We start from the raw sequence: 23,794 nt of genomic DNA, 5'->3' as shown, positions 1-23,794 counted from the left end.
CCGACGAGTTCGCCAACGCATACACTCGAAATCTTTCCTAGATACAAAACCACCAATATGACATTGTCGAAGTCACCCCTTCGTCAGCGACGACCAAGTCAACAATCTCAAAAACCGGTCAATATGACAACAAGACGTAGCCATGTCAACTAAGCGCCAGTCAAAGAGTCAACGAGTCAAGCCTCTCATGCCATGGCCAAAGGAGAAGAGGAGCTTGAGTAGGGGCCAAGAAAAGTGTAGAGATGAGTTTACCGCTTTGCACTCACTTTCCACCTCCCTAAAGGGTAGACATGGTCTTTTGCCATCAATCCCTAGGCTATAAATAACCCCATGGGGGCATGTATCACTCACTCTCAACTTGAATAAGATCAAAGGGGAGAGGGCTAGAGCAACTTAAGGAGCTCGCTCTCGAGTGCTTGGGCCGAGCCTAGACTCAACTTGACCTCGGGGACGCGACTTAGAAAGCCTAGTTTCGAGGTTTCGGGTCGTCCAGTACGGTTTCGATTGGAAGTAGAGGGATCGGGTTAGAGTTTCGAGGGTATCCCAATCTCGCTACTTGGGAAGACAAGTTCGGACCAAGTCCGAGGCGGCCCCGAGAGATCTCTCGCCATAGGTGACTTGGGAAGACGAGTTTGGCCTGGCTAACGACCCTCTCGAAGCCTCTCCTAACATAGGACTAAGTCGTGCCTGCAGGGTCGACCGAACTTATTTAAAAAATATCGACGTGTCAAGTTGTTCAATTGTACGGCGATTTTCGTTATAAATCCGACATACACGCACTACATATTATTCTCGCACTTGTACCATCAAGCATTGACACTCTTACTCTTGTTGTTTTCTAGAAACAACGGGTATTTTTGTGGGCCTCGGTAATTTACACCGGTATACGGGCCGAAAACCACTATCCAATCAGGCCCTCAGCCTTTTAAGTTTTGTATCTTATGGGTAGAGAAGGAATTTCGTGCCAACTAGGGTTAGCAGTGTAATTTCTGTCCGGATGGATCGATCGGGAGCCTCAAATAGCTAGCCGCCGCGCAGTCTCTCTCCACTTCCCCGCCGCATGGATCAGATCGGGAGCCTCAGATACCAGCCTCAGATACCTAGCCGCCGGGCAATCTCTCCATCTCCATTTCCCGCTTTTTCGATTTCGGTCCTCCCTCGCTACCCTGCGCCTGCGCCCTGCGGCAACAACAGATCGGGAAATCCCGCGGAGCAGAAGAGATGGAGAGAGAGGGGTACGGAGAGGGCGCCACAGAAAACCGAAACCTCTCTCGCCCCTGGTATCGGTAAGGTAGTATCCTGCTTTTTGATGGTTATAAGCTGTTATTTCTACTTTCTGATGGTAGCTACATGTGACGGACAATTTCTGTGCGATGTGACCGCTGCCACCGGTCGTCGATTTGATTGATGGGGATGCATCAAGCAAAAGCAAAAGATCTCTGTTTTTTTTTCTTCGCCATACTAGAATGCAATTGATTGATGAGAGGCGTGAGATCAAGGATACCGTGCGGGCTTTTATGTCTATTTCCCTACCATCGTCAGATCTACAGTGTAGCACCTTGCAACGTGTAGTGTGATAAAAAAACATTTTATTCTACATGTAGCCCTTCTACAGGATTTGTGCCGTTACACTTTTACCATGTTTGGTTGGTCTTAAAAGTGATTTTTGGTTTTTTTTTATACCATCGTCTAACAATATCAAGTTAAAAACCTAAATCCAAAACAGAAAAAATAGGTGCTTTGTGACTTGTAAACCAAAAATCAAAACGTACTTAGTCCAACCCAATAGGGCCTTTGAATCTATAGAATGAGAAGCACATAAATTTGCACGAATGACCATTTTGGATAGTGCATAGGAAGGCATTAGATGAGAGATAGACAAAGGTTCCATCATGCTTGAACACATGGCTTGTACATGTAGTGCAACCAATTTAGGATGTGTTTGGTAGATACTAGTGAGATCCCATGCCTCAAGTATTTCGGCTCCTCCAATCACGTACAGGTAGGCACAATTCATGTACTGTAGGATGGATTTTGGTACCCAAAAGGAACATGGAGCCGGTGAAGCCAACTTTGCTGGCTCCCGTTTTAACAGTGCATGAACGTAGGGAGCCAAAGTAGTTCTGAGCCCTGAGCCCTGCCAAACTCAGCCTTATATATGTACAGGATGGCCACACGTAAGGCTGGACAGCCACTCTCGAATACCTTTGAGCTACATCGGCCCTGTACATGTCAGAAGGAACATATATTGATTTTATTAACGAGAACCACTGAAGCATAGGCTAAGCCTATCAAGAGTCCTAACAAAGAACATCTAGTGAGCCAACCACTATATTTATTTTTAACCAATAATTCCAAGAGACCGCGAGATTGAAAAAGTAAAATACAGTATCAGATATAAAAGAAGAAGAAAAGTACTGCAATTGATTTCATCAATCATCTTGCTGCAACACAGGTATACTCGTTTGTTAGCACAGGCTTCTTTGGGTTGCAGGATTTTCGTAGGAATTTAGAAGGATTTCAATCGTCAGAACCTTTTTTCAGATTCTATTTTGTTTCCCCTTGAGAAACACAAAATTAGCTTTCTATTAAACAAAAACCTTTTTGTGCTTCCCTTGTACTTATCCTAAGCTTGTAAAATACTAACACTTCTGTTTGCATCAACAAGGACATCAGATGAGTATGCCTCTTTGATCCACGCTCATACGTTTCCATATCTTGCAGAAATGTGTTCTCCATATATAGTCATTGGTAGTGCGGATGCTGCCTTAATAATTGTGTTAACCTTGCCTAGGATGCACAAGTGTGGAATATGCAGATTTAGTTGATGAGTTCTTGCAACCTTGCAGGTTGTGTGTCATGTTACATCAGAGTGGCATATGGAAGAGGAAGGAAAGTCTGTTGTCCTCTGTCTACGCAGTTGCACATGCAATTTGATGGAAACCAAGTAAGTTGTTCACGATTAGAGTATTGTCCTATTTGTTTAGATGCCGCGCGCGTTCATGTATTGGTCAAATCTTCGGAGAACATGGTGCAGAATAGGGAATCGGCTCATTATAGTTAAACTAGTACAATGCCCGTGCGTTGCCACGGCCCTTTTAACGGGCACCGCACGATGGTCGCCATGACCAATTTGAAAGGTGATCACGGGCATCACGAAGCCGCACTACGACGATGTGTGGGCACGACAGCATTGCTTTGGCACCACAACACCGCCAATATTCGTTGTATTCCCACCCGTGCGCTGGCTCGACAGCCCTCCTCTTCGTCAACACCTTTCGTCGAACTGTTTTTGTCTCGTCGTCCTCGACCTGTTTCTTCCTCGTCCCACCTCTCCCGGCACGTTGCGCCAGCAATCGAGCCATGCCTCCCCTCAGAGCTGACGCTGCTCAGCCCTGCTCACCGTCCATGCCGCTTCCACAAGTCGACGCTGCTCGTCTGATTCTTGACTCACAACTCCACCCAAAGCTAGGGTTTGCGGTTGTATGCACTGCTGCCAGCAGTCCCCGTCTCCACCGCCCTGCCCCTCCAGATCTGGTGCGTCCCAGATCAGATCCTGCTCGGCCCGCTGCCAGATCCTAACCCATGCGTTGTCACAATCTGCAACAATTCTCTCTCTCTCTCTCTCTCTCCTATTTGTTTGGCTTCCTCACTTTCACCTAATATCACGCGTATTGTATTTTATCGTATTTTGCAGAATGCCCGTGCGTTGTCATAGCTCAGGCACACGATGGTCGTCAAGACCACTTTGAAAGGTGTCCGCGTGAGCCATCACGCCGCAGAACTCCGATGTGGGTGACCAGGGCATCATTGCTTTGGCACCACGAGACCGCCACATGTAGTAACACAAGTACTTTTTGTATTTTATTACTGGTCAAGGAGAATCATGCAACATTTGGGATTCATAACCTATGACAAAATCAATTTTCTAAATTTCATAATCATCTTCCAGAATAAATAAATCAAGGTAATATTGGTCATTCATCTTCCTCGCCTTCCAATTTTTATGAGCAAAAAATGGAATTTAAACATCAGCTCTGTTTTGTGTCTGACAAAATCTTGTTGTAGGCACAGTGTATACCTTAACTAAACAAGCCAAACACACTGGAGGCAATCTATATCCTTTGTTTTGTCCGTACGATTCAGTTTCAAATGGCAGACACCAAAAAACAAGCACACTGTTGGAAACAAAATCTACAACCAAATAGTTTTTTCTCCTTCTGCATAGTGGTGATGAATATGTCAATTGATGCGCCGCCGGGTTGCCGGAGACTAATAGTCTGTGTGCTGCTGCTCTACTTCCTCTCCACTGCCAACTTCTTCCTCACCAACAGCTGCTGGTCCATCTCTTCTTCCTCTACTCAACCCACCTATATGAGAAGATTTAGAGAGAGAGAGAGAGAGAGAGAGAGGGATCATTAGTATATTCTGATCCTTGCACATTGTTGATCACTATCCATTCATAAAGAATAAAGAAAATTAAGGTCTGATGCATTAAGTCCTTTACTCTGTTGCAAATTAAGGAACAAAATATAAGATCAAAGCTGAGTCTTTGTTTTAATAACCTGCATGTGAGTAAAACACAAAATTTATGACACTCAAATCTGCAATGACAGAACATATTATTTTCAGAAGAAGAAAAAGGTGGCATGAATTAGCCTGAAGAAAACATAATTGATCTCACCTCCGAAACTTGGATTTTGATCTGTAGAGCTTGCATACAAACCACACTTCAGGCTGAGGCTTACAACCACAGTTCATACTGGTGATAGCAAAGATGCTTATCATCCACAGAAGAGGATCTTTTTTTAAATCACAAAACTGCAAATACCAAGAATCTAATTATATGACTGAAATGCAATAAACACATTATACATACGCTTGGCCAAATTGGATGAGTGCACCATTGCTAACCTGTTGGAAACCAATACACGGAATTAATTAAGCAATTAATCAATCAATCTAATGGGATGCTATGATCAATTTTATTTTCATAGAATTCATCTCCATCTTATTACACGTTACCTTAAGTTAGGGGCGGAATCACGCCTGGGGCAACTGGGGCTGCAGCCCCAGGCGTGGCCCATCTCGTAGTTATAGCCCATAGTAAAATTTTGTAATTTTCTAGCCCACCAAAGAGTAGCCCCAGGCATCCAGGCCCATGTCCAGTTAAGCCTGAGTTTCCACCACGTACACGCAGCCCATTGAGCGGAGGAGTCGACGGGAGAAGCTATCGATCAATCAGGGAATCGCACGTTCAGCCTCGTTCCGCCTGCGACTACTGTTCCTCTTCCTACCCTTTCGGTTCCGATCGCACGACAGGGAATAGCAAAACCCTTGCCGCCGCTTCTCCCGTTCCTTGCTTCGCAGGGGCCTGGCAGGGGCTGCAAATCAGGTATTGAAATTTGATCTCTGAATAAATCTGCAGTATCTGATTTTCTTGCTCAATTGATTGGTAATAGTTGTCAATTTTGTGCTCCTTAAAATCAGAACACCAAGATGAACAGGAATAGAAAAATCTCCTCTTGGTTTGCACCGGTATCCAACAGCAATCAACCACCTCCTGAACCACGGCAAAACGAACCACATGTGGACCTTAATCCGGATGACATTGAACCCGATCCTGGATTGCGAAAACCGATTGAGGAGTTGCATCCGGATGTTAGGGATGCTGCTCGAAGGGAGTGTTTGGCCATGGGAAGATGCAAACCAACATGTCATAATTATTTACGGACACCATTTGGTAATCAAATGAGAAGCTTTCGTGAAGAGTGGTTTGACAAACATGATTGGTTGGAATATAGTGTTGACAAAGAAGCTGCCTTCTGTTTTTATTGTTTTCTCTTTAAGCAACCTAGAGCTGGAAACTTTAGGATTGAGGCATATACAAAAAACGGTTTTAAAAATTGGAAGAATGCTATTACATCTTTTGATACTCATGTGGGTGATGTCGGAAGTGCTCATAATAAAAGCTAGGAGAGATTGTCGGGCTTTTCAAAATCCTAGGCAAAATGTGCAACAAGTATGGGCTGGTTCAGACAAGAAGAAAGAGGAAGAATATTTGGGTCGTTTAACTATTATGTTAAGTGTTGTAAGATTTCTTTTATTGCAAGCTCTTGCTTTCCGTGGGCATGATGAGTCTGCTATTTCAAAGAATAGGGGAAACTTTTTAGAGATGGTGCACTAGTACAAAGAGAAGGATGCAAATGCTAGCAAGTTGTTGAATTCTGCGCCTGGAAATAATTTGTTGACCTCTCCACAAATACAGAAGCATTTGTGCAAAGCCTGTGGAGAAGAGACCACTAAGGCCATTGTGAAGGATATTGGGGCTAAAAAATTTGCTATCCTTGTTGACGAGGCACGAGATGCATCTATTAAGGAGCAAATGGCTGTGGCTTTGAGGTTTGTACCTCCTGAACAACACTTGCAATTGCCATTTTATTTTATTTGTGAAATCTGCACGTATAAATTACTAACTATGTGTTTGTCACATATAGGTATATGAACAACCAAGGAGAAGTAATTGAGAGATTTCTTGCAATTAAACATGTTCCAGACACGACATCAGCTTCATTGAAGGTAGCCTTGGATGCCCTACTTCTTAAACATAGTTTATCTATCCATAGAAAAATAATGGGATAAAGGATTTGGAACTCTGGACTAACAATAATGACAAATAATGCCATTTTCGCTGCAATAGAAAAATAATGCCAAAGCAGCATACGCTTCAGCTGTGTGTATTGATGCGCAAGGAACGTCTTCAAAGATCTCTGCATGAATAGGCTCGACTCCCTTCTTTACTACAAATGATAGAACAGTTGTGCCCAAAGAACCATCTACACCATCATAAAATGAGGCATCAATCTCTCCCCTATAGAACTCCACATCCTTGGCCCCCTTAATGCTATGGTAGTAGAAGGTTGTCTCTATATTCCCAACATTCGACACCCAGTCGTTAGCAACAAACACTCAGCGGCCAGTTATAATACTCATAAACTTATCCCACTCCTCGGGATCGTCAGTTCTTTTCATCTGTGATGTTATTTCATAAGAACTGAGGAAAGACGGTTCTTTGTGGTTTGCAAGGAAATACTGATCATGGAGAAACAGAGTACATGGATCACATATAGCATTCGGAAGAATGAGTAACCTTGGAGCAAGTACAAGTCTCAAAATCATGTCAAATGTCTCCTGCAGAATTCTCTTGTCAAGCATTCTTTTATTCTCTTCTATGGCTTCCTCTATCTTCTGTCTCAAGAACTGAGAATTGCCAGTATCAATGGCATAACTCTTGGACCTGTCAGAAGAAGGCTCAATCTGTGTATTATGGTGGTTGTCACATAACGGTAGATTACTGTTATTCTCTTTTATGGCCTCCTCTGTCTTCTCAGTCAACAACTGAGAATTGCCAGTATCAATGTCATAATTTTTGGACCCATAGGAAGAAGTCTCAATCTGTGTATTATGGTGGTCATCACACATCGGCAGGTTACTGTTGTCACCTTGCTTGGGGAAATCACAAAGATTCCTAAAGAATATTGACTATGCGGCTCCTTATCTGTGTCCAACTCTACAATCCTTAGTTGGCTACAAAAAAGGAAGAAGTATCCCTTTAGGATTGTAGAGTTGGGCACAGACGAGGAGCTGCACAGTCAATATTCTTTAGGAATCTTTGTGATTTCCCCAAGCAAGGTGACAACAGTAACCTGCCGATGTGTGATGACCACCATAATACACAGATTGAGACTTCTTCCTATGGGTCCAAAAATTATGACATTGATACTGGCAATTTTCAGTTGTTGACTGAGAAGACAGAGGAGGCCATAGAAGAGAATAACAGTAATCTACCGCTATGTGACAACCACCATAATACACAGATTGAGCCTTCTTCTGACAGGTCCAAGAGTTATGCCATTGATACTGGCAATTCTCAGTTCTTGAGACAGAAGATAGAGGAAGCCATAGAAGAGAATAAAAGAATGCTTAACAAGAGCATTCTACAGAAGATATTTGACATGGTTTTGAGACTTGTACTTGCTCCAAGGTTACTCATTCTTCCGAATGCTATATCTGACCCATGTACTCTGTTTCTCCATGATCAGTATTTCCTTGCAAACCACAAAGAACCGTCTTTCCTCAGTTTTCTTATGAAATAACATCACAGATGAAAAGAACTGACGATCCCGAGGAGTGGGATAAGTTTATGAGTATTATAACCAGCCGCTGAGTGTTTGTTGCTAACGACTGGGTGTCGAATGTTGGGAATATAGAGACAACCTTCTACTACCATAGCATTAAGGGAGCCAAAGATGTGGAGTTCTATAGGAGAGAGATTGATGCCTCATTTTATGATGGTGTAGATGGTTTTTTGGGCACAGCGGTTCTATCATTTGTAATAAAGAAGAGAGTCGAGCCTATTCATGCAGAGATCTTTGAAGACGTTCCTTGCGGATCAATACACGCAGCTGAAGCGTATGCTGCTTTGGCATTATTTTTCTATTGCAGTGAAAATGGGATAAAGGATTTGGAACTCTGGACTGACAATAATGACATCCATGGGTCTATATGTGGTTCTTTAACAGCGAGAGGTGACAAAAAAGATAGAGATCTGCTTTTGTTGCTTAGGTCTGGTAGTACAAAGTTCAATACGTTAATTTCAATGAATAAGCGACGTGAGCAACTATTCTTGGCTGATGATCTTGCCCAATCAACAAGAAAATCCAAGGCTGGTTTATGTATGGAGGATTATTTGAAGAAATGGGACTACGAACTTCGCGGAAAGGCTTTGTTTAGGTTGTCTCAAAGTCCATCGTTTGGCCAAATTCTGAAGGACCTCGGTATGTTTTTCTCCCTCTCAAGTCTGATTTTTTACATCTTTTTACTGTAACTAATACTAGGACTAACACCTTTTATAGATTTTGCTGACATGGCCGTTTTACAACCACATTATCCAGATTCTTTCAGTTGCTAAATAACAATAAACTTAATTGAATTAGCTCTCGTTTCATTGTCAACAAGAACGGACTTGAAAATCCTGGGACGTTTATTTTCCACAAACATGTAAGATGTGATGTTTTTGTACAGAGAACAAGCCATATGTAGGAAGGCCTCAAACCAAGTAGTTCATGGAGGTCACTCAAATCAGTAAATTGGAGGTCATTTCTTTGCTGATAGAGACACTTTGTCCTGAGACAATCCATTTTGCTATGAAAAATCAAGGGAAGGCTAATGATTTCATAAGCCAGTTGGAGGTTGTTGCTAATACAAGCATGACCTCAAAAACAATGATGGACGATTGTTCTCTTCTCCAATTTGGAGAAACTGGTACTAAAGAACTACTCATTGTGATTGATGCCGCCGTACCGGCAGGTTCTTATGATCATCTAGGGTTTTTTACCATCATTCTGGTTGGTCCTGAGGAAAAAGCATTACTTGATCCAAAAATTAAGGAAGCCAGTGCGTTGACATACGTTTATTTCAAAGGTGGTAAGTACTCTCCTTTTCGATCCAAGAGCTGCTTTTAGTTGCAACCTTGGTATTTGAGCTTTGTCTAATAGGACTTACAAATTGTCTTCTGCAGTTCGGACTGGAAACAGAACAGCACATGCTGGGCAGACGAAGGCCACTGGAAACGCTAAAACTGGGCAGAAGAAAGCCACTGGAAATGTTGCTGGGCAGAAGAAAGCCACTGGAAATGTTGCTGGGCAGAAGAAAGCTGCTGGAAATGCCTATGCTGGGCAGAAAAAGAAAAGGTGAGATGAGCTGAATTAGGCTGCTTTCTCGCGGAGTTGGAGCAGCTCCCTCCCTACCTCTAGATGCTCCCAGCATGTACCTAAATGTTCTTAATATGTAAAAATGATGAACTTTTTGTACTAGTTTCTATGACAATGTTTTCCAATTTGAAGAATCAATATGCAGTCGCTGCAGTGATATTACATTTGATTTGTTCCTTTCAGATGAGATGGGCTGTTGCTGCAATAATTTTGATTCGTCTCTTTGGTTCGAGTGACAGCATTCCGTGATTTGCGAAGCCTTAAAATATTTAGCCAAAAAAACAATTACTGGAGAAGAGCATGGTTATCTGTTGCATCTTGAAAGATTGTGAAGCTTACTAAATACTGATTGTCTATTATGTCGACGAAGGAGAGAATTTGTTGTGGTTTGAAACAGTGTAATTTGGTGAAGGGAAAGAAAATAGTGGCATACATGGGATACACATCATTGTTCTAAACATACCCTTGAATTTTTGTTCTATTTCAGCAGCTCTAAACACTTTGTTGGCACCAACGAAAGATAAAACTATAGTTATTGCTCGTTGTGTATTCTTTGGTCATGTAAACCAGATTTATGCACCTGAATGAAATTGTTGCTTCATTAAATACTTACATTTAAGGGCTTTTTTATCCATTCTGTACATTCTGTGGTGCAGATACACATCATTGACGCTCAAGGATGATAGTGGGATTTGATTGCTGCTAATCCATTACTCCTACTTAGTATATGCTCATGTAAATTTTGTTGGTTGCCTGCTTTTTGCAATACACAAGATAGGTGAGTCGTAGTAGCAACTTCGCATCTTGTTTGCTGCATTGTAAGACAATGTATGTACAACACTCCAGCTTGCCACTTGAACAATTCGAGTGGCTCTGGCACCACATTGTACTTGTGTTTGTATTTTTTTTTTCTCCTGCTTTATCAATGAATCAGGCAGAGCTTTTGCCTCCTAAAAAAACCAATTCTGACCATGCACTCTATACTTTCTAAGACATTAAAGTCAGCATACTTCTTCGTATCCATATTCAGCTTCCTTGCACCCCCACCTCTTCCGTGTCCGTGGAAACAATACAAACTCCTACTCCACAACGAAGGGAAACCGTAAAAGCGTCACCCGCCATAATTGGATCGTTACAGCTTCTCAGCCTCGAGGCTCGACTCGAGTCCTTCCTCCTCCACCACCACCCGGCGGCGGCGCAGCCAACCATCCCGGCCGCCCACACCGCACTATGCCGTCGATGGCCGCGGACGCCCAGGCGGACCGTCCCAGCTGCGGCAGCAAGGACTCCCGGTTCTTCCTGTCGCACGACATCGGCCTGCCGATCGCGTTCCGCGTCGACCGCCTCATCCCAGGTCCCCCGCCTCCCCCTTCTCTCCCCCTCCCTATCCCAGCTACGTTCGTCCCCTCTAGGGTTAGGTTTAGCCGCGGTTTGCTAGTAAACTCGTTATTTGGGTTGGTCGGTTGAGGCGGGTAGCGGTGAAGGGTTTATTCAGGGATTAGAGCTAGGCTTTAGTATTTTTTTGTTGACCTCTATGGTCGAATTGGAGGTCAATGTGTCGTCATATGCGAACTGTTGTGGCTCAATGCTTTAAATCTGCCGCCCAAGTTCCAACCAGGCCTTCTTTGTTCAAATTTGCTATACCTTTCTTCTTCTTCCAAGGAATAAAATTGAGTGAGATTCTTTCTGGTTAGGGCAATGCCGAAAGGCATAATTAGTACTACATTTAAATTTTATCAAGGAATGCACTACAGTTATTCAACCTATTTTCTGCAAAACAGTCAGCATTTTTTTTTTGGTGAATTTATATTTTTTTTGTTCGACTATACAGCCTATACTAGTTGACTTGTTGCATTAAGTATCCGATGGCTCAGTTTACACATTGCCACCAACAAGAGTACTTGAGTTGATAAAAAAATTTTGTAATTTAAAACTTTATCTGGTACAGACAGCTCAGTTTACACACATGCTTAATTTCTGTCTGACTAATCAAAAGTTGAACTGGTGTAAGTTTATGGAAGTGCCTCCAGGGAATAAGGAAATTATATATGTCCTTGTTTAATAAGCATTTTTCTTCGTGGGGATTATTTTTATCCCCAGAAGGTCAGGATGAACCTTTTGGTCAAGTTTTTATCTGTTACATTTACAGTATGCATAAAAAAGATATGGCTTACTTAAATTGCTGGTGTCCTTACTCCTTAGTTCATCTGATGTTAGTGGCATATTGCACTTACCTGTCCTTCTCAAGTCTTGGGCTATTACATTTTCACTTCTTGTCACATTAAAAACTATTGTTTCACCCTGCTACTTTACAGCCATATCTTCACTCAAATGGCTTCTGTCCTTATGCCACCTGATGTGATTATTCCACTTAGTCCACTTAGTGGTATTTTGCTGTAAACACTAGTTAGCAAGTTTCTACAATTTACATACTTAAGGTCATGGATACTGGCCCTGAATGCTAACTTGATCTTTTGGCTTGGAACAAGCATCATGGTTTAGAAAGTACTTAGCTTTAATTCAAGACAAACTTTTTTTTTTGGTCAATATGGAGCTCTGACAGAACAAAGTGAGGCTTGGTCAAAATAATGATTTGGGTCTGCTGTTATAATATCTAGAGATCAAGTTGAGTGCGACCTCATCTTGAAATTTCTATGAGATGATTAAAATTTGATCTTACAATCTTAGAGAGAGTCAGTTGAAATGGACCTCACTTAATCCTATTGCTTGGTGTACTCTATGGATGAGTATACATCACTATCTAATGGAGTAACTGTACATTTTAAAATTTCTCCACATAGCTTTACGCCTATATCCTTTCCTCACAATGTTTGTTTTCTCTAGATCATACTTTGTTGATTGAAAGTTCTTTGGAGCTGTTTGTCGAGTGTGCGCTATACATTGATGGAATACAGTTTGGACTAACTGTCGATACAAGGTACTGTATCTTATAATATGTTAGTAAGAGAAACTCAGTGCTAAATGTTACTGATTTTAATGAATCTAGTCAGCTCTTTTCTTGGGATTGAATTTGCCTTTTCTTCCAGGTTGGAATCTTCAGGACCAATCTACTGCTGGAATGAGCTTATGACACTCAGTATAAAGTACAGGGATCTAACACCCCTCTCACAGCTTGCATTCACGGTATATTTTGTGGACTGGATTTTGCAGTCTGAAGTTCATTGTATGCTACCGAAGTTGAATCCAATGAATGGGCCTATTTTTTTAAAAGATGCACATTAGTTAGCACCGAGCAGAACATATATACTATAAACTTCTTTCGTAAAGAAACTCTATTCAAAGTCACTGCATTGTCCCTTGAACAAATGGGTCACCTTTCCAAAATAAAGCCCATCTAATTTTAACACTGGTACATGACAACTTCAATTAGGATTAGGAAAGTACTCGTTGTAAAACGTGGGTAATGCAGACATGACTGAATTAACCAATGCTCGTCCTCCTTTGAATATTGCATCCTACCATGATAGCCGAATTATCCACCGGTCAAGTAACATCACACATAGGCAGCTCCAAGCAAGTAAACAAAAAGGATCCCGCTTTCCTGCCCAAAATCTCAGCTAGAGGGTTTAGGGTCTACATAATTAAACTTAGTACAGTCAAGGAAACAAATGCTTGCAGTACACTTGAATGAAAAAATAGTTACTTTTCAAACTTTTATAACTGAAAATGCATCATCAGCCTTTTGGAACACTGTGAAATCAAGTCTAGATTAAGATTCATAAGGACTGGAAGATATTGAACCGAGCTTGTTGATCAGCTATGCAATGTAATACTGTTAGTCTCAGTTTGCAGTTGCTGAACTGTTCTGCGCACAACTTATCTTATAATCTGCTGTTGAAAAATACCCATGAAAACAGCAAAAGGTTGGTTATCCAAAAGGTAAAAATAGTCAAAAACTTGTTAGGAAAACACGATTATCTCATAATCCACTGCAATGCCAAATACAGCCTTAGTTCCTTAAACATGAATTATGCCATGCACAATTTACTCATGGTGTCATGATGTATTTAATTAGAGCCTTCTGCCTCAAAGTATTGACATTTTCGAATGGTTCCACCATTATGTTTTCCACCAATTTTACAATTTGAGTTTTCTATTTTGTAATATAGGTTTGGAATGTGTCAGCTGGTGAAGATAGGATGATTGTTGGTGGAGCCACTGTATCCCTTTTTAACAGCAAAAAACAGCTTAAAACTGGACGGCATAGGCTGAGGATTTGGCCCAAAAAAATGGCGGATGGAAGTCTCCCCACCTCAACTCCTGGCAAGGTTAGATGAAGAGCTTCATTGTCTCTCATACATCCACAGTTATATTTGCTTCGTTTTTTTCTTCTAATGGTTGCATTTCTAGGTTATTTTATTCATCACACAAAGCGCTTACTTATTTTTATTGACTTGAAGGTTTCTAAGACTAAGAGGGATGAGATGGAGAGATTGGAGAGGGTTGCTAACAAGTACAAGAAAGGACAGATACAACATATAGATTGGCTAGCTCGTCTCACCTTCAGAGCTGTGGATAAAATGGAGGAAGAGAGTGAGAGAATTGCGAATTCATACCCTAGCCTAATTGTTGAACTTTGCAGTTTTGAACACAAAGTTATTTTTCAGGTTGTGTTATTGACCACTGAGTGCAGATGAATATCATTTTTCTGTTTTTATTCCGTTCATTTAAACTGTTCTGATAAATTATACTCCCTCCATCCCAAAATAACTGACGTGAATTTGTATAAGAATCTATACAAATCCACGTCACTTATTTCGGGACGGAGGGAGTATTAAGGATGCAGTTTTGTTTTGGATTGCAGTTCAATAGACCTACTATTTCACTAGAATGCATATTCAACAAAGTGCTATAAAAACAATTTATTCAATTCTTATTTGAAGCTTGCACCATATTTAGTTACCGCTCAATTGAAATGATGCCTACCTGGATATTGCAATATCTATCGCTTGTTTCTTTCTTTGTTTGAAAGAAAACATGCTTGTTTCTTTTTTTTAAGGAAGCTTGCTTGTTTCTTGTTGATCAAATTAGCTTCATCATGACTTACTATATCGTCAACTTTTTCTATGTGTTCACCTTTGCGGTTTGCACTTTGCAGATAAGTTTCTTTTATTTTTTTTCTGCATGCAGGAATCAGGTGCTAATTTCCGCTTAGCAGCACCATTATCATTAGTGCATCCATCTAAGCATAAGCTTATTTTTGTAAGCGACCCTAATGTTGGACAAATCAATCCATCCGAGCATAAACAACTTATGCTTGCTAGGAGCCTGGCTCGCGGAATGATCGACAGAAATATGAAACCAAGTTCAAATGAGCGAAAGTGAGTGCAATTTCCATCTTTGTTGCTTTCCTCCTCTTACAGTTCTCATATCTTAGTCTGTCATTTTCTTTGGTTTCACAACAGTGCACAGAACTTCTGAATTGTATATTAAATAAATGTTTTTAGCATTTTCATATTAACCTTCGATGCAACAAATTGCTGCATGAATCAGTAGGAAAAACGAAGGAAAAATCTGTTGTTCGGGTAAATATTAATATCTTCGTGTAGGATTTCTGGCTGAATTATTTTATCCATGCTTTTGTAGGTTAATACAAACAATCCTCAAATATCCACCAACACATTCTCTAAGCCTTGATGAGAAGCAATTGTTATGGAAATTTCGTTTCTCTTTGATGTCTGAGAAGAAAGCTCTTGCAAAGTTCCTCCTCTCCGTGGAATGGAGTGATACCCAAGTAAGTAAAAGCGTCTATATGCTTAACAAAAGCTGTTTTTATTTTGCATATTCTAATTTGTCATATGCATCATATGGTACCGAGTACTGATTAATTCATCATTGCTTATGACAAATTGTTTCTAGGTTGTGGGCTCTTGCCACAAAAACTAGACTACTTTACAATCCCACGGCAACCCTAACATACATGCTATCCTTAACACTATAAACACTGGAGAATAATACTATTTCTTTTCTAGCTCTACCTTTTGTCTTCTTCATGTTTATTGATATTGGAGTATCTACAGATCAGATGTCTTGAGTTTTTTTTTCAGATCAGACTGTGTTGAACTAGTTTAATGATAACTGTCCAGTGATTGTGAATAAATGTTGCAGTAGCGCATTTTACTGCAACACATTTAATCAACAATTGCAGCATCTTATAGCTACTTAAACAGGAGGGAACATTTTTTTGTGACTTTTTGTATTGTAAAATGGATCATTCGAAATGTTTTGTGACTAGCATCTCAATTCAATTATTATTCTGTTCTGATCAACAATTGCAAAAAGAGACGGATGTATTTGAATAATTGGATGCCCAGATTGTGCCTTCTGTGTTGATAATATGAAATCAAGATCTCTTATGCTATGTGATAATGATGTACTTGTATGTAGGAAGCCAAGCAAGCTGTTGCCTTGATTCGAAGGTGGGAAACCATTGATGTGGCTGATGCCCTGGGGCTTCTTTCAGCAGTTTTTCAAAACGAAGAAGTAAGCATTTTTGCCCCCTTTTTGTCCTTTCCTTATTGAGGATTCCCATGTGGTAGAAAGATTTCATTTACCATTTTATTTTGTATATATCTGTTTATTTATTTTGTCGTTTTCTGCTATGTGACTAGCCTATGTTGTCATGTTCTTGGGAGTTTGGATTTGTGGATTGGATAATAAATTCTAGCCCTGTTCAACAGGGGTTCTAGGCCTGGAGGTAGGTGCAGAAGTGTGGCAACAATGGGGTAGAGAAAGAGAAAGTATTTGGAACTCTTGCTTGATTTATTACCAAGGGATTGCCATCTATTACTATACAGCTGGCTAAACACACCAAACTTGGAGGGCAAACCATATATATCTAAAGATCTAATTCTAACTTGCTAATTTAAGATACTTGGCATACCTATCGCTCAAGTGTGGAAGCTCGGGCTGGCGCCCGCTTGGTAATCTTTGTTGAATTAGAAAACACATGTGATACTTGGCTAATTAGCCAATGCCTGTAGTCAGCATGACCCGAAGGCCATGCCGCCAGCGGCTGCCCATGTATGGGCCTCCTCTTTGATGATGCTGACAAGGAGTTGGGCATTTGGACTGTCCCCATAAAAACACAACGAATCCGCCTTTTCCAGATGGGCTAAGCTGTGAGGGAAATTGTAGACACCAACCCTTCTACGGACTGCTGGTGCATTGTCGATCATGGGAGAGCACAACTCAGTGAAGGGCTCATTCGCCACTAAAAGGCTACTGTTGATTAGATCTAATAAAAGATTTTGTGCCAAGAAGGTCTTGAATCGTCTTGCGTTTCTGGCCCTAGAGTAGCACTTTTGTGCATGAGGCAGGCTGCGCCCTTGTGATCTTTAGCACTTCTGTGCGTGAGGCAGGCCGTGCCTTGTGAGCCTGTCCCCGGTTCAGCAAGTAAGTATAACTAACCATAGGAAGATCTTGAGCCTTGTTTGTCGACGGTTTATGAACCGCTGCTCTTATGATCTAGCTATGGGTCGTGTATAGAAAGGATGGGGGGTGTCGGTGATGGGTAATAGCCCTTCGCACTGCTTGATTATATTTACATTGGACAAGTGTTACAAAGGTTACAAGCGAGATTGAACATAAGAACTATGTCTCATATGACTTCTGTGATTTAGCTTTGCTTGTGCATTCTGGAACGGCCTGGTCTTTGGCAAGTTATATATTGGCATCTTCTTGGTCAGCAAGTCTTCTGTCTCTTGATAAGATACGATCTAATGATGTAACCAACTAGGAAAAATCTCCTAGGTCAGTTGAGACCCCGGATTACCGGCACATGACATTTCCTATCTCCTCTGAGTCCCTACCTAGCATGACTACATGTAGGTCCAGGGAGGACGGTCATGATACATCTATAGGGTACATACATCCTTGGTAATATGGTATTACTAACTGGCACTTGTTGGAGCAGCTCTTCCAAATGTACCTCCAGATTGCCAGTTCTCTTCTCCATAAAGGGCTTGCTCCAATGCAATACATCTTATGTCTCAGTCCTCAGTGACTAATCTCTTCTGTCACTTGCCTTCCCTCATCCCTCTTTCTGTGAGTGATGTTTCCCTTTATTCTGTAAAGTTACTTTTTCTAAATAGCAAGGATGACTTTCTGCATGATTATCTCAGCTGGTACGTGTTTTTAGGTCAGATAATTCGGTAACTGTTGAATGGATAATAAATTTTACTATCTAACTTGTGTTTATAACAAAAACTACTATGTTGTACAAAGGTGCGTGCTTATGCTGTCAGCATACTAGAAAGGGCCAATGATGAAGAGATACAATGCTATTTACCGCAGCTTGCACAAGCTCTGAGATTTGAAAGATCAGACAAGTCGCACCTAGCACTCTTTCTTGTGCGCCGCTGTAAGTTCTTTCTAGTTGTTATTTAAAACCCAGTTGTTTGTGTGCTAAATACAGGGATGCATGTATGTTACTAGAAATATTTTTCCGGCAAGTGTTGTGAAATCCGGTTGCAGTTATCGTTTGGTTAGTATAGTGTTCAATGAAACTAGCTACCGTGTTTTATTTTAGTTTGTTGTTTGGTTAGGATAGAGTTCAGTGAAACCTTGCCGTACATGATTTTAGGTGGTTGGACTCTAATTGCTACTTTAACAGAACTTGGCATTGTTAAAAGCTTAAGACCTAAGCAACGCTAATCTCTATTTTGAAATGTGATCAACTGATTATAATCCACAATATTCCAGAGTTGGTAACATAAAGTCGGATTGAACAAAGATTATGTATTGTTGAGAAGAAAAGTTACTGCTTTTCTATACACTAGTGCATGCACACTCGTTTCATCTGTTCTATTTTGAGCAGAGCGAGAATTTTTCTGTTGAAGATAGGTTCTAATTTTAATTCCCACAGTAATCCTACACAATATTGTGAACCAGCAGCTGCATGGGACTTCTAGTTTATTGCTTCCCTGTGCCATTGATCATTGATCCAACACCCATGACAATTAGTTTGTGTATATATATAAAAAATTCCAACCCCTTGCAAACATATTTTAAATTTTGTAAGCTGGCTTTAATTTCTGTCAGAATGCTGTTTTCATATTTATTACTGCAGAATATGATTTTTTTTTCCTATTTATTTCAGCTTTGTCCAATTTTGGAATTGCGAGCTTCCTTCGCTGGTACTTAATTGTTGAGCTTCATGATCCTACACACGCAAGACGATATTACCGTACATATGACCAACTTGAAGAAAGTATAATGACGGTACACTTTCTTCTCCTTTTCTTTTCCAAAATCCAAACAGACAATCTTAGTTCACCGGGACTAAATCTGTAGGTATGCAATGCATTCCTAATTTTTATCTGTATTTTGACTTGTCTAAACAGTTGGTAGCTGGGAAGGATGGAGGTGAAGATGGGTTTCAACTTTGGCTTAGTATGTCACGGCAGTCAGATCTTACTGCTCAGTTACGCTCTATTACCAAGGATTTAATGAGTGTTAAACGGGCACAAAGCAAAGCCGAGAAATTAGAACAGCTATTGTCAGGAGTCTTCAGTGAGCTTACCAACTTCAGTGAGGTAAAATTCATGTTGTTCTTAACAAGTTCACATAGAAACTTCTGTTGTTTATTATGCAGTACGCAGCTACATGTCAGTTGGTCATAAGGTTTTGCGCTGCACATTTCCAGATCTATGAATTGATCATCTTGGTTGAAATTTATTAAACTGACATACTCTGTAAAATTTCTTTCAGCCAATACGTTCACCGTTAACACCAAGTGTCCTCCTTGCGGGAATTGTGCCTCAAGAATCATTTGTATTTAGTAGTGCTATGTATCCGTTGTGTCTAACATTTAGGACTCATACTGGGGGAACATCGAAGATTATTTTTAAGAAAGGCGATAATCTCCGCAAAGATCAGCTGGTAAATATTCAAATGTGCTTCCACATTGATGTGAAGAATCAGATTTACTTTTCTTGTATTCTAGAAACCTTTATTTTTGTTCCGGTTACAAGATAGACACAGAGGCGCACACACTACCACCATACACATGCGAGTGTGGCCCCTTCCAGAAGCTTAAAATTATGACTTCATGGAGCACAACCACATACTTTTTCCCTGAGATGCAATGGGTGACAGAATTTGAACCATGGGTCCACGACCCTACCCAGAGATACTTCCTATATATATGTTTGATATATTCATGTGCCTCCTTTCTGTCATAGTAAAGGGAAATGAACAGTCTGACTTTTTCCCTGAGAAAAGTTAAGCTAGGGGGGCGGTGGCTCCTCCGCCGATGTACTCATTATCAACTACTCAAACCCCACACCCTACCCGTTCTCGTTAGCATGGATTGTTGTGCCCTTTGTTTTCTGTTTTCACCACCATGTATGTGCATCTGCGACTGCGTTTTTGAGGAGGTTATTTAACTAATTCCTCTCTTTATGCGTTGTTAGGTCATCCAAATGTTCTCTTTGATGGACCGTTTGCTCAAATCAGAAAATCTAGACCTGCACCTTACCCCATATCGTGTTCTTGCAACTGACCTAAACGAAGGGTTGGTTGAGTTTATTCCTTCGAGTTCCCTTGCAAAGGTAATTTCATTATTGAACATAATATCAACTGCTATCACATATATTCGTTTGCAATACAAATATCTACAAATTCCATCTTCTTGGGCACCACCTTCATCTCTACAAACTACAGTAAATATGAAATGAGCTCTACAAGTTTTACAATTTTATGTCCAGTATAATCTAAATTATGCAAGGGAGGCATTGCAGATATCATATATATTTGGTTATTAATTGTCTTAGAATTGTTTATATGTTACCCAAAAGTCCACAAATAAGCAGCCAATAAGTTTTGCAAGTTGAAGGTTGAGATGCAGGCTTAAAAATATTAAATCTAGAAAATAAAAGGCTTGGATATACAGAGTGAGCACAAATGGGTGGAACTCAATTAAAGGTGTGCTTTGTTAAGGGTTTTAGTACACTGGTTCAGGTTTACTACAGTATTGTGTTCGATCTGGACTGGTGTCCTGATTTGGTCTTATATTTTGTCCCTTTGGCCTGCAATATCACGAGATCAGTCATCCTCGTAATCTTAGCATCTATAATTTTGTCAAGAAAATGGCAGGTAACTGGTTAATTCATTTTGAGTCCCTATGTACTCTTTTGGAATCACTAGGTTTATGGGACTATCAGCATTTTTTGTGAATGTTATTTTCTTTCATGAAAACAATGCTAGAAAATAAAATATTTGAATGAAAATAATGCCAATCTTTAATTACTGGACACTGGATCATTGGATGGATTAATGATACTTTCTTTTTTGTTGCTTTTTCAAAAAAATCTTTATTAAATACTGCCTTTTCCCAGATTCTACAAAAACATGGCAGCATCATAAGTTACCTGCAAATTTATCATCCTGACAAAGAAGGTCCTTTCGGCATTACTGCCCTATGCTTGGAAAGCTTTGTAAAAAGCTGTGCTGGTTACTGCGTAATTACATACATCTTGGGGATTGGTGACAGGTTAGCATCTGTTGGTACTTACTGTATTCTGGTTATGTACCTTTAGGGTAGTTAAGCTTGTTCTCGAAAGAATTGTGCATGCATATATTATTATTTTCTTTGGAAGTCTTTACTGAGTGAACAACTGAACCACATATTCCCACAAAAAATTATTAATGGTATGAAGCATGATAAAATATCTAGCAATATGCAGCTTTTATGAAACAATAATGACCGATTTATTTGTCTAGGCATCTTGATAATCTTCTTCTACGAGATGATGGACGCCTTTTCCATGTTGATTTCTCTTTTATGCTGGGCGAAGAACCACACCGGTTTGCGCCATCACAGCCACCGATGAAATTATGCAAAGAAATGGTAGAAGCCATGGGTGGTGTTGAAAGGTACTCCTTTATTGATTAGCTTGATAATTTGTGTACCTTCTCTTTTTTATTTTGTCAGCTGATTTTTTTTCTTTCAATTTTTGTAACTCCGTTTCCATTTCAGCCAATACTATGCTAGATTCAAGTCCTACTGTTGTGAAGCATACAACATATTACGGAAGTCCAGCAATCTAATTCTGAACCTCTTCCATCTGATGTCGGGATCAAATATTCCAAGTATCACGGAGAAGGGCATTTTTAAGGTAACTGGTTATTCAAGCTGAACATCTTAATCACCCATAAGCAGTCTCGCTGACATCTTCCTTTCATTCTTTTTTTGTGGTCTTTAACCAGCTTCAGGAGAATTTCCGATTGGATCTAGAAGATGAGGAGGCTGTACATTTTTTCCAGGAACTCATCAATGAGAGTATCAGTGCATTGTTCCCACAAGTAGTTGAGACCATTCATAGATGGGTGCAGTCTAGGCGTTAAAGTACGGTCTAGAAAAAGTAAATATAGTTTCCAGATATGATGGTACTTCCATAATTCTTTTCGTGATTTGGAACGGAGGGAGTATCTCTTTTCAGTGGCTTCTGATAATCTTTCTGTATAGTATGCAACTGGCTTTTTCTAACTACTTGTATAGTATAAATTTTAAGTAAATTACGGTCATGTTGCACAGGGCGGATTTTATTCTCAGTTGCAAAGTTACAGGGTACGCGTTGCATGGGAGTTGAAGCACAAGTACTTTGGGAACATCAGTCCTGATTAACACTGTGTTCGCTTAAAACAAGCATGTAGTCTTTGTATCTAGTGCTCCATAGCTAGTAAAGGTCACTTACGAACATTTAAATTATGTATAACATGAGGCACTTTGTACAGTGTTTAAGGAGAATGTAGGTACAATGCACGATGCTTACGTGATTGCTTAAGGTGGTAATATATCCACGTCATCAAGCTTCATATGTAAACTTTATCAACCCTTCCTTTGTTATATTTTTGTTAGAGCTATCATATACACTTGTACAGATATCAAAGCCTAGTAAAGCATGGATGCATAAAATATCTACCTTAGATGACAGAAAAAAAATCTAAGTTTTGTAGTAACAACTACTCCCTCCGTCACATATTAAGTGACTTTCCATTACATGTATCTAAACGTTTTTAGGCATAGATACATCCATACTTGGACAAATTTAAGTCAATTAATATGAGATGGAGGGAGTATGAAGCAACAAATTAGGATTTTACTCCAAATAAAATGAAAATAATACAGTTTTATTAATCCGAATAAAAGTATCCTTCCTAGGAACATTTACGGAAGTGTCACTAGTTTCAAATCTAATTCAAACCATTCTCTTTATACTTTTTTGTTTGCAAAGTACTCTTTCCGTTTCATAATTCTTGTCGAAATATTACATGTATCTAGATGCTTTTTAGTAATAGATACATCCAGTTTTTGACGAATTTGAGACAAGAATTATGGAACGGAGGGAGTAGTAAATTAAACATATGCCAGCGTCATGATGGAGTGCATTTCCATTTTCCTGTATTCAAATTCAACAAACATTACATGTACAGAAACTACTATGTACCTAGTATGTACAAGATAACTTATGTATGAAATTCTTTGGAAGACATCTTTTATGAGGTATCAATGTTTGCAACACGAAAAACTGCCAAGTTTTTAGCAAAGCAGATTGCAATTAGACAAGAGAAGCAACATCGCTACTAAAACCCCATCACGAACTTCACAAATTTAAAATATTTCAAAAGGCTTACTGAGTCGCCCATCTAAAAAAAATATGCAATTATCAACGTTAAACGTACGTGCCTTGCGAATGGTTCCCTAAAGATACATGTCATCGAACCACAAGATTTTCGCTAGAATGCCTAAGAATGACTCAAAGGCACAAATGGTCATACCGACAAAAGCATCATGACACAGATAAAAAAATCATCACATCCATATGAATGGTTCAGCGAGGATATAACACCCAAATCCGCAAGACCAAGTACAACGACTTTGCGGTCAGTAAAACTCTCTAATTGCGCAGCACCGCCCGATGTAAGGCACTGTCATGTCAAAGAAAGAACGAGATACATTATTCTCAAGGGCATCGCACTCTCTCCGTAACGTAAGC

At 40.1% G+C, this 23,794-nt stretch overlaps 2 protein-coding genes across 6 annotated transcripts; both read left to right on the top strand.

Annotated features, from left to right (window-relative positions):
- The first annotated feature begins 993 nt into the window (after nt 1–993).
- LOC100826884 lies at nt 994–10,682 on the top strand. 4 transcript variants are annotated; one of them, XR_002964274.1, is made up of 8 exons: nt 994–1,286; nt 2,850–2,947; nt 6,269–6,402; nt 6,498–6,579; nt 8,726–8,837; nt 9,085–9,483; nt 9,581–9,752; nt 9,957–10,385. XR_002964274.1 is itself a non-coding variant. In XM_014901076.2 (8 exons), the coding sequence occupies exons 6-8, from the start codon at nt 9,126–9,128 to the stop codon at nt 10,467–10,469; spliced, it is 573 nt and encodes a 190-aa protein (XP_014756562.1). In that variant the 5' UTR covers nt 1,035–1,291; nt 2,850–2,947; nt 6,269–6,402; nt 6,498–6,579; nt 8,726–8,837; nt 9,085–9,125; the 3' UTR covers nt 10,470–10,682. The 4 variants fall into 4 exon arrangements, 1 of the variants encoding a protein (XP_014756562.1); XR_002964273.1 differs by having other exon boundaries at nt 9,085–9,486; XR_002964275.1 differs by having other exon boundaries at nt 1,035–1,291; nt 8,506–8,837; nt 9,085–9,486.
- A 126-nt stretch (nt 10,683–10,808) lies between these two features.
- LOC100824299 (phosphatidylinositol 3-kinase, root isoform) lies at nt 10,809–22,603 on the top strand. 2 transcript variants are annotated; one of them, XM_003571579.4, is made up of 17 exons: nt 10,809–11,127; nt 12,618–12,711; nt 12,821–12,917; nt 13,904–14,062; nt 14,195–14,401; nt 14,925–15,115; nt 15,381–15,528; nt 16,182–16,277; nt 18,021–18,156; nt 18,895–19,016; nt 19,139–19,330; nt 19,506–19,676; nt 20,210–20,347; nt 21,134–21,288; nt 21,519–21,671; nt 21,775–21,913; nt 22,005–22,603. In XM_003571579.4, exons 1-17 carry the CDS (start codon nt 11,004–11,006, stop codon nt 22,140–22,142), a joined length of 2,460 nt encoding a protein of 819 aa, XP_003571627.2. In that variant the 5' UTR covers nt 10,809–11,003; the 3' UTR covers nt 22,143–22,603. The 2 variants fall into 2 exon arrangements, with proteins under 2 accessions (XP_003571627.2, XP_010234573.1); XM_010236271.3 differs by lacking the exon at nt 19,506–19,676.
- Nucleotides 22,604–23,794: the final 1,191 nt, after the last annotated feature.

Source organism: Brachypodium distachyon, chromosome 3 (genome assembly GCF_000005505.3).
Source record: "Brachypodium distachyon strain Bd21 chromosome 3, Brachypodium_distachyon_v3.0, whole genome shotgun sequence".
NCBI classification, from domain to species: domain Eukaryota; kingdom Viridiplantae; phylum Streptophyta; class Magnoliopsida; order Poales; family Poaceae; genus Brachypodium; species Brachypodium distachyon.
The sequence above is the reverse complement of the archived record's forward strand: the minus strand, read 5'-3'. Positions and strand labels throughout refer to the sequence as shown.

Bases quoted from the DNA above. Each gene is read 5' to 3' on its own strand.
- LOC100826884 (XM_014901076.2), top strand. From the start codon at position 9,126: ATGGAGGTCACTCAAATCAGTAAATTGGAGGTCATTTCTTTGCTGATA. The intron at 9,487-9,580 runs GTAAGTACTCTC...TGTCTTCTGCAG, and splicing joins ATACGTTTATTTCAAAGGTG to TTCGGACTGGAAACAGAACA. The intron at 9,753-10,429 runs GTGAGATGAGCT...TCTGTGGTGCAG, and splicing joins GCTGGGCAGAAAAAGAAAAG to ATACACATCATTGACGCTCA.
- LOC100824299 (XM_003571579.4), top strand. From the start codon at position 11,004: ATGCCGTCGATGGCCGCGGACGCCCAGGCGGACCGTCCCAGCTGCGGC. The intron at 11,128-12,617 runs GTCCCCCGCCTC...TGTTTTCTCTAG, and splicing joins CGTCGACCGCCTCATCCCAG to ATCATACTTTGTTGATTGAA. The intron at 21,914-22,004 runs GTAACTGGTTAT...GTCTTTAACCAG, and splicing joins CGGAGAAGGGCATTTTTAAG to CTTCAGGAGAATTTCCGATT.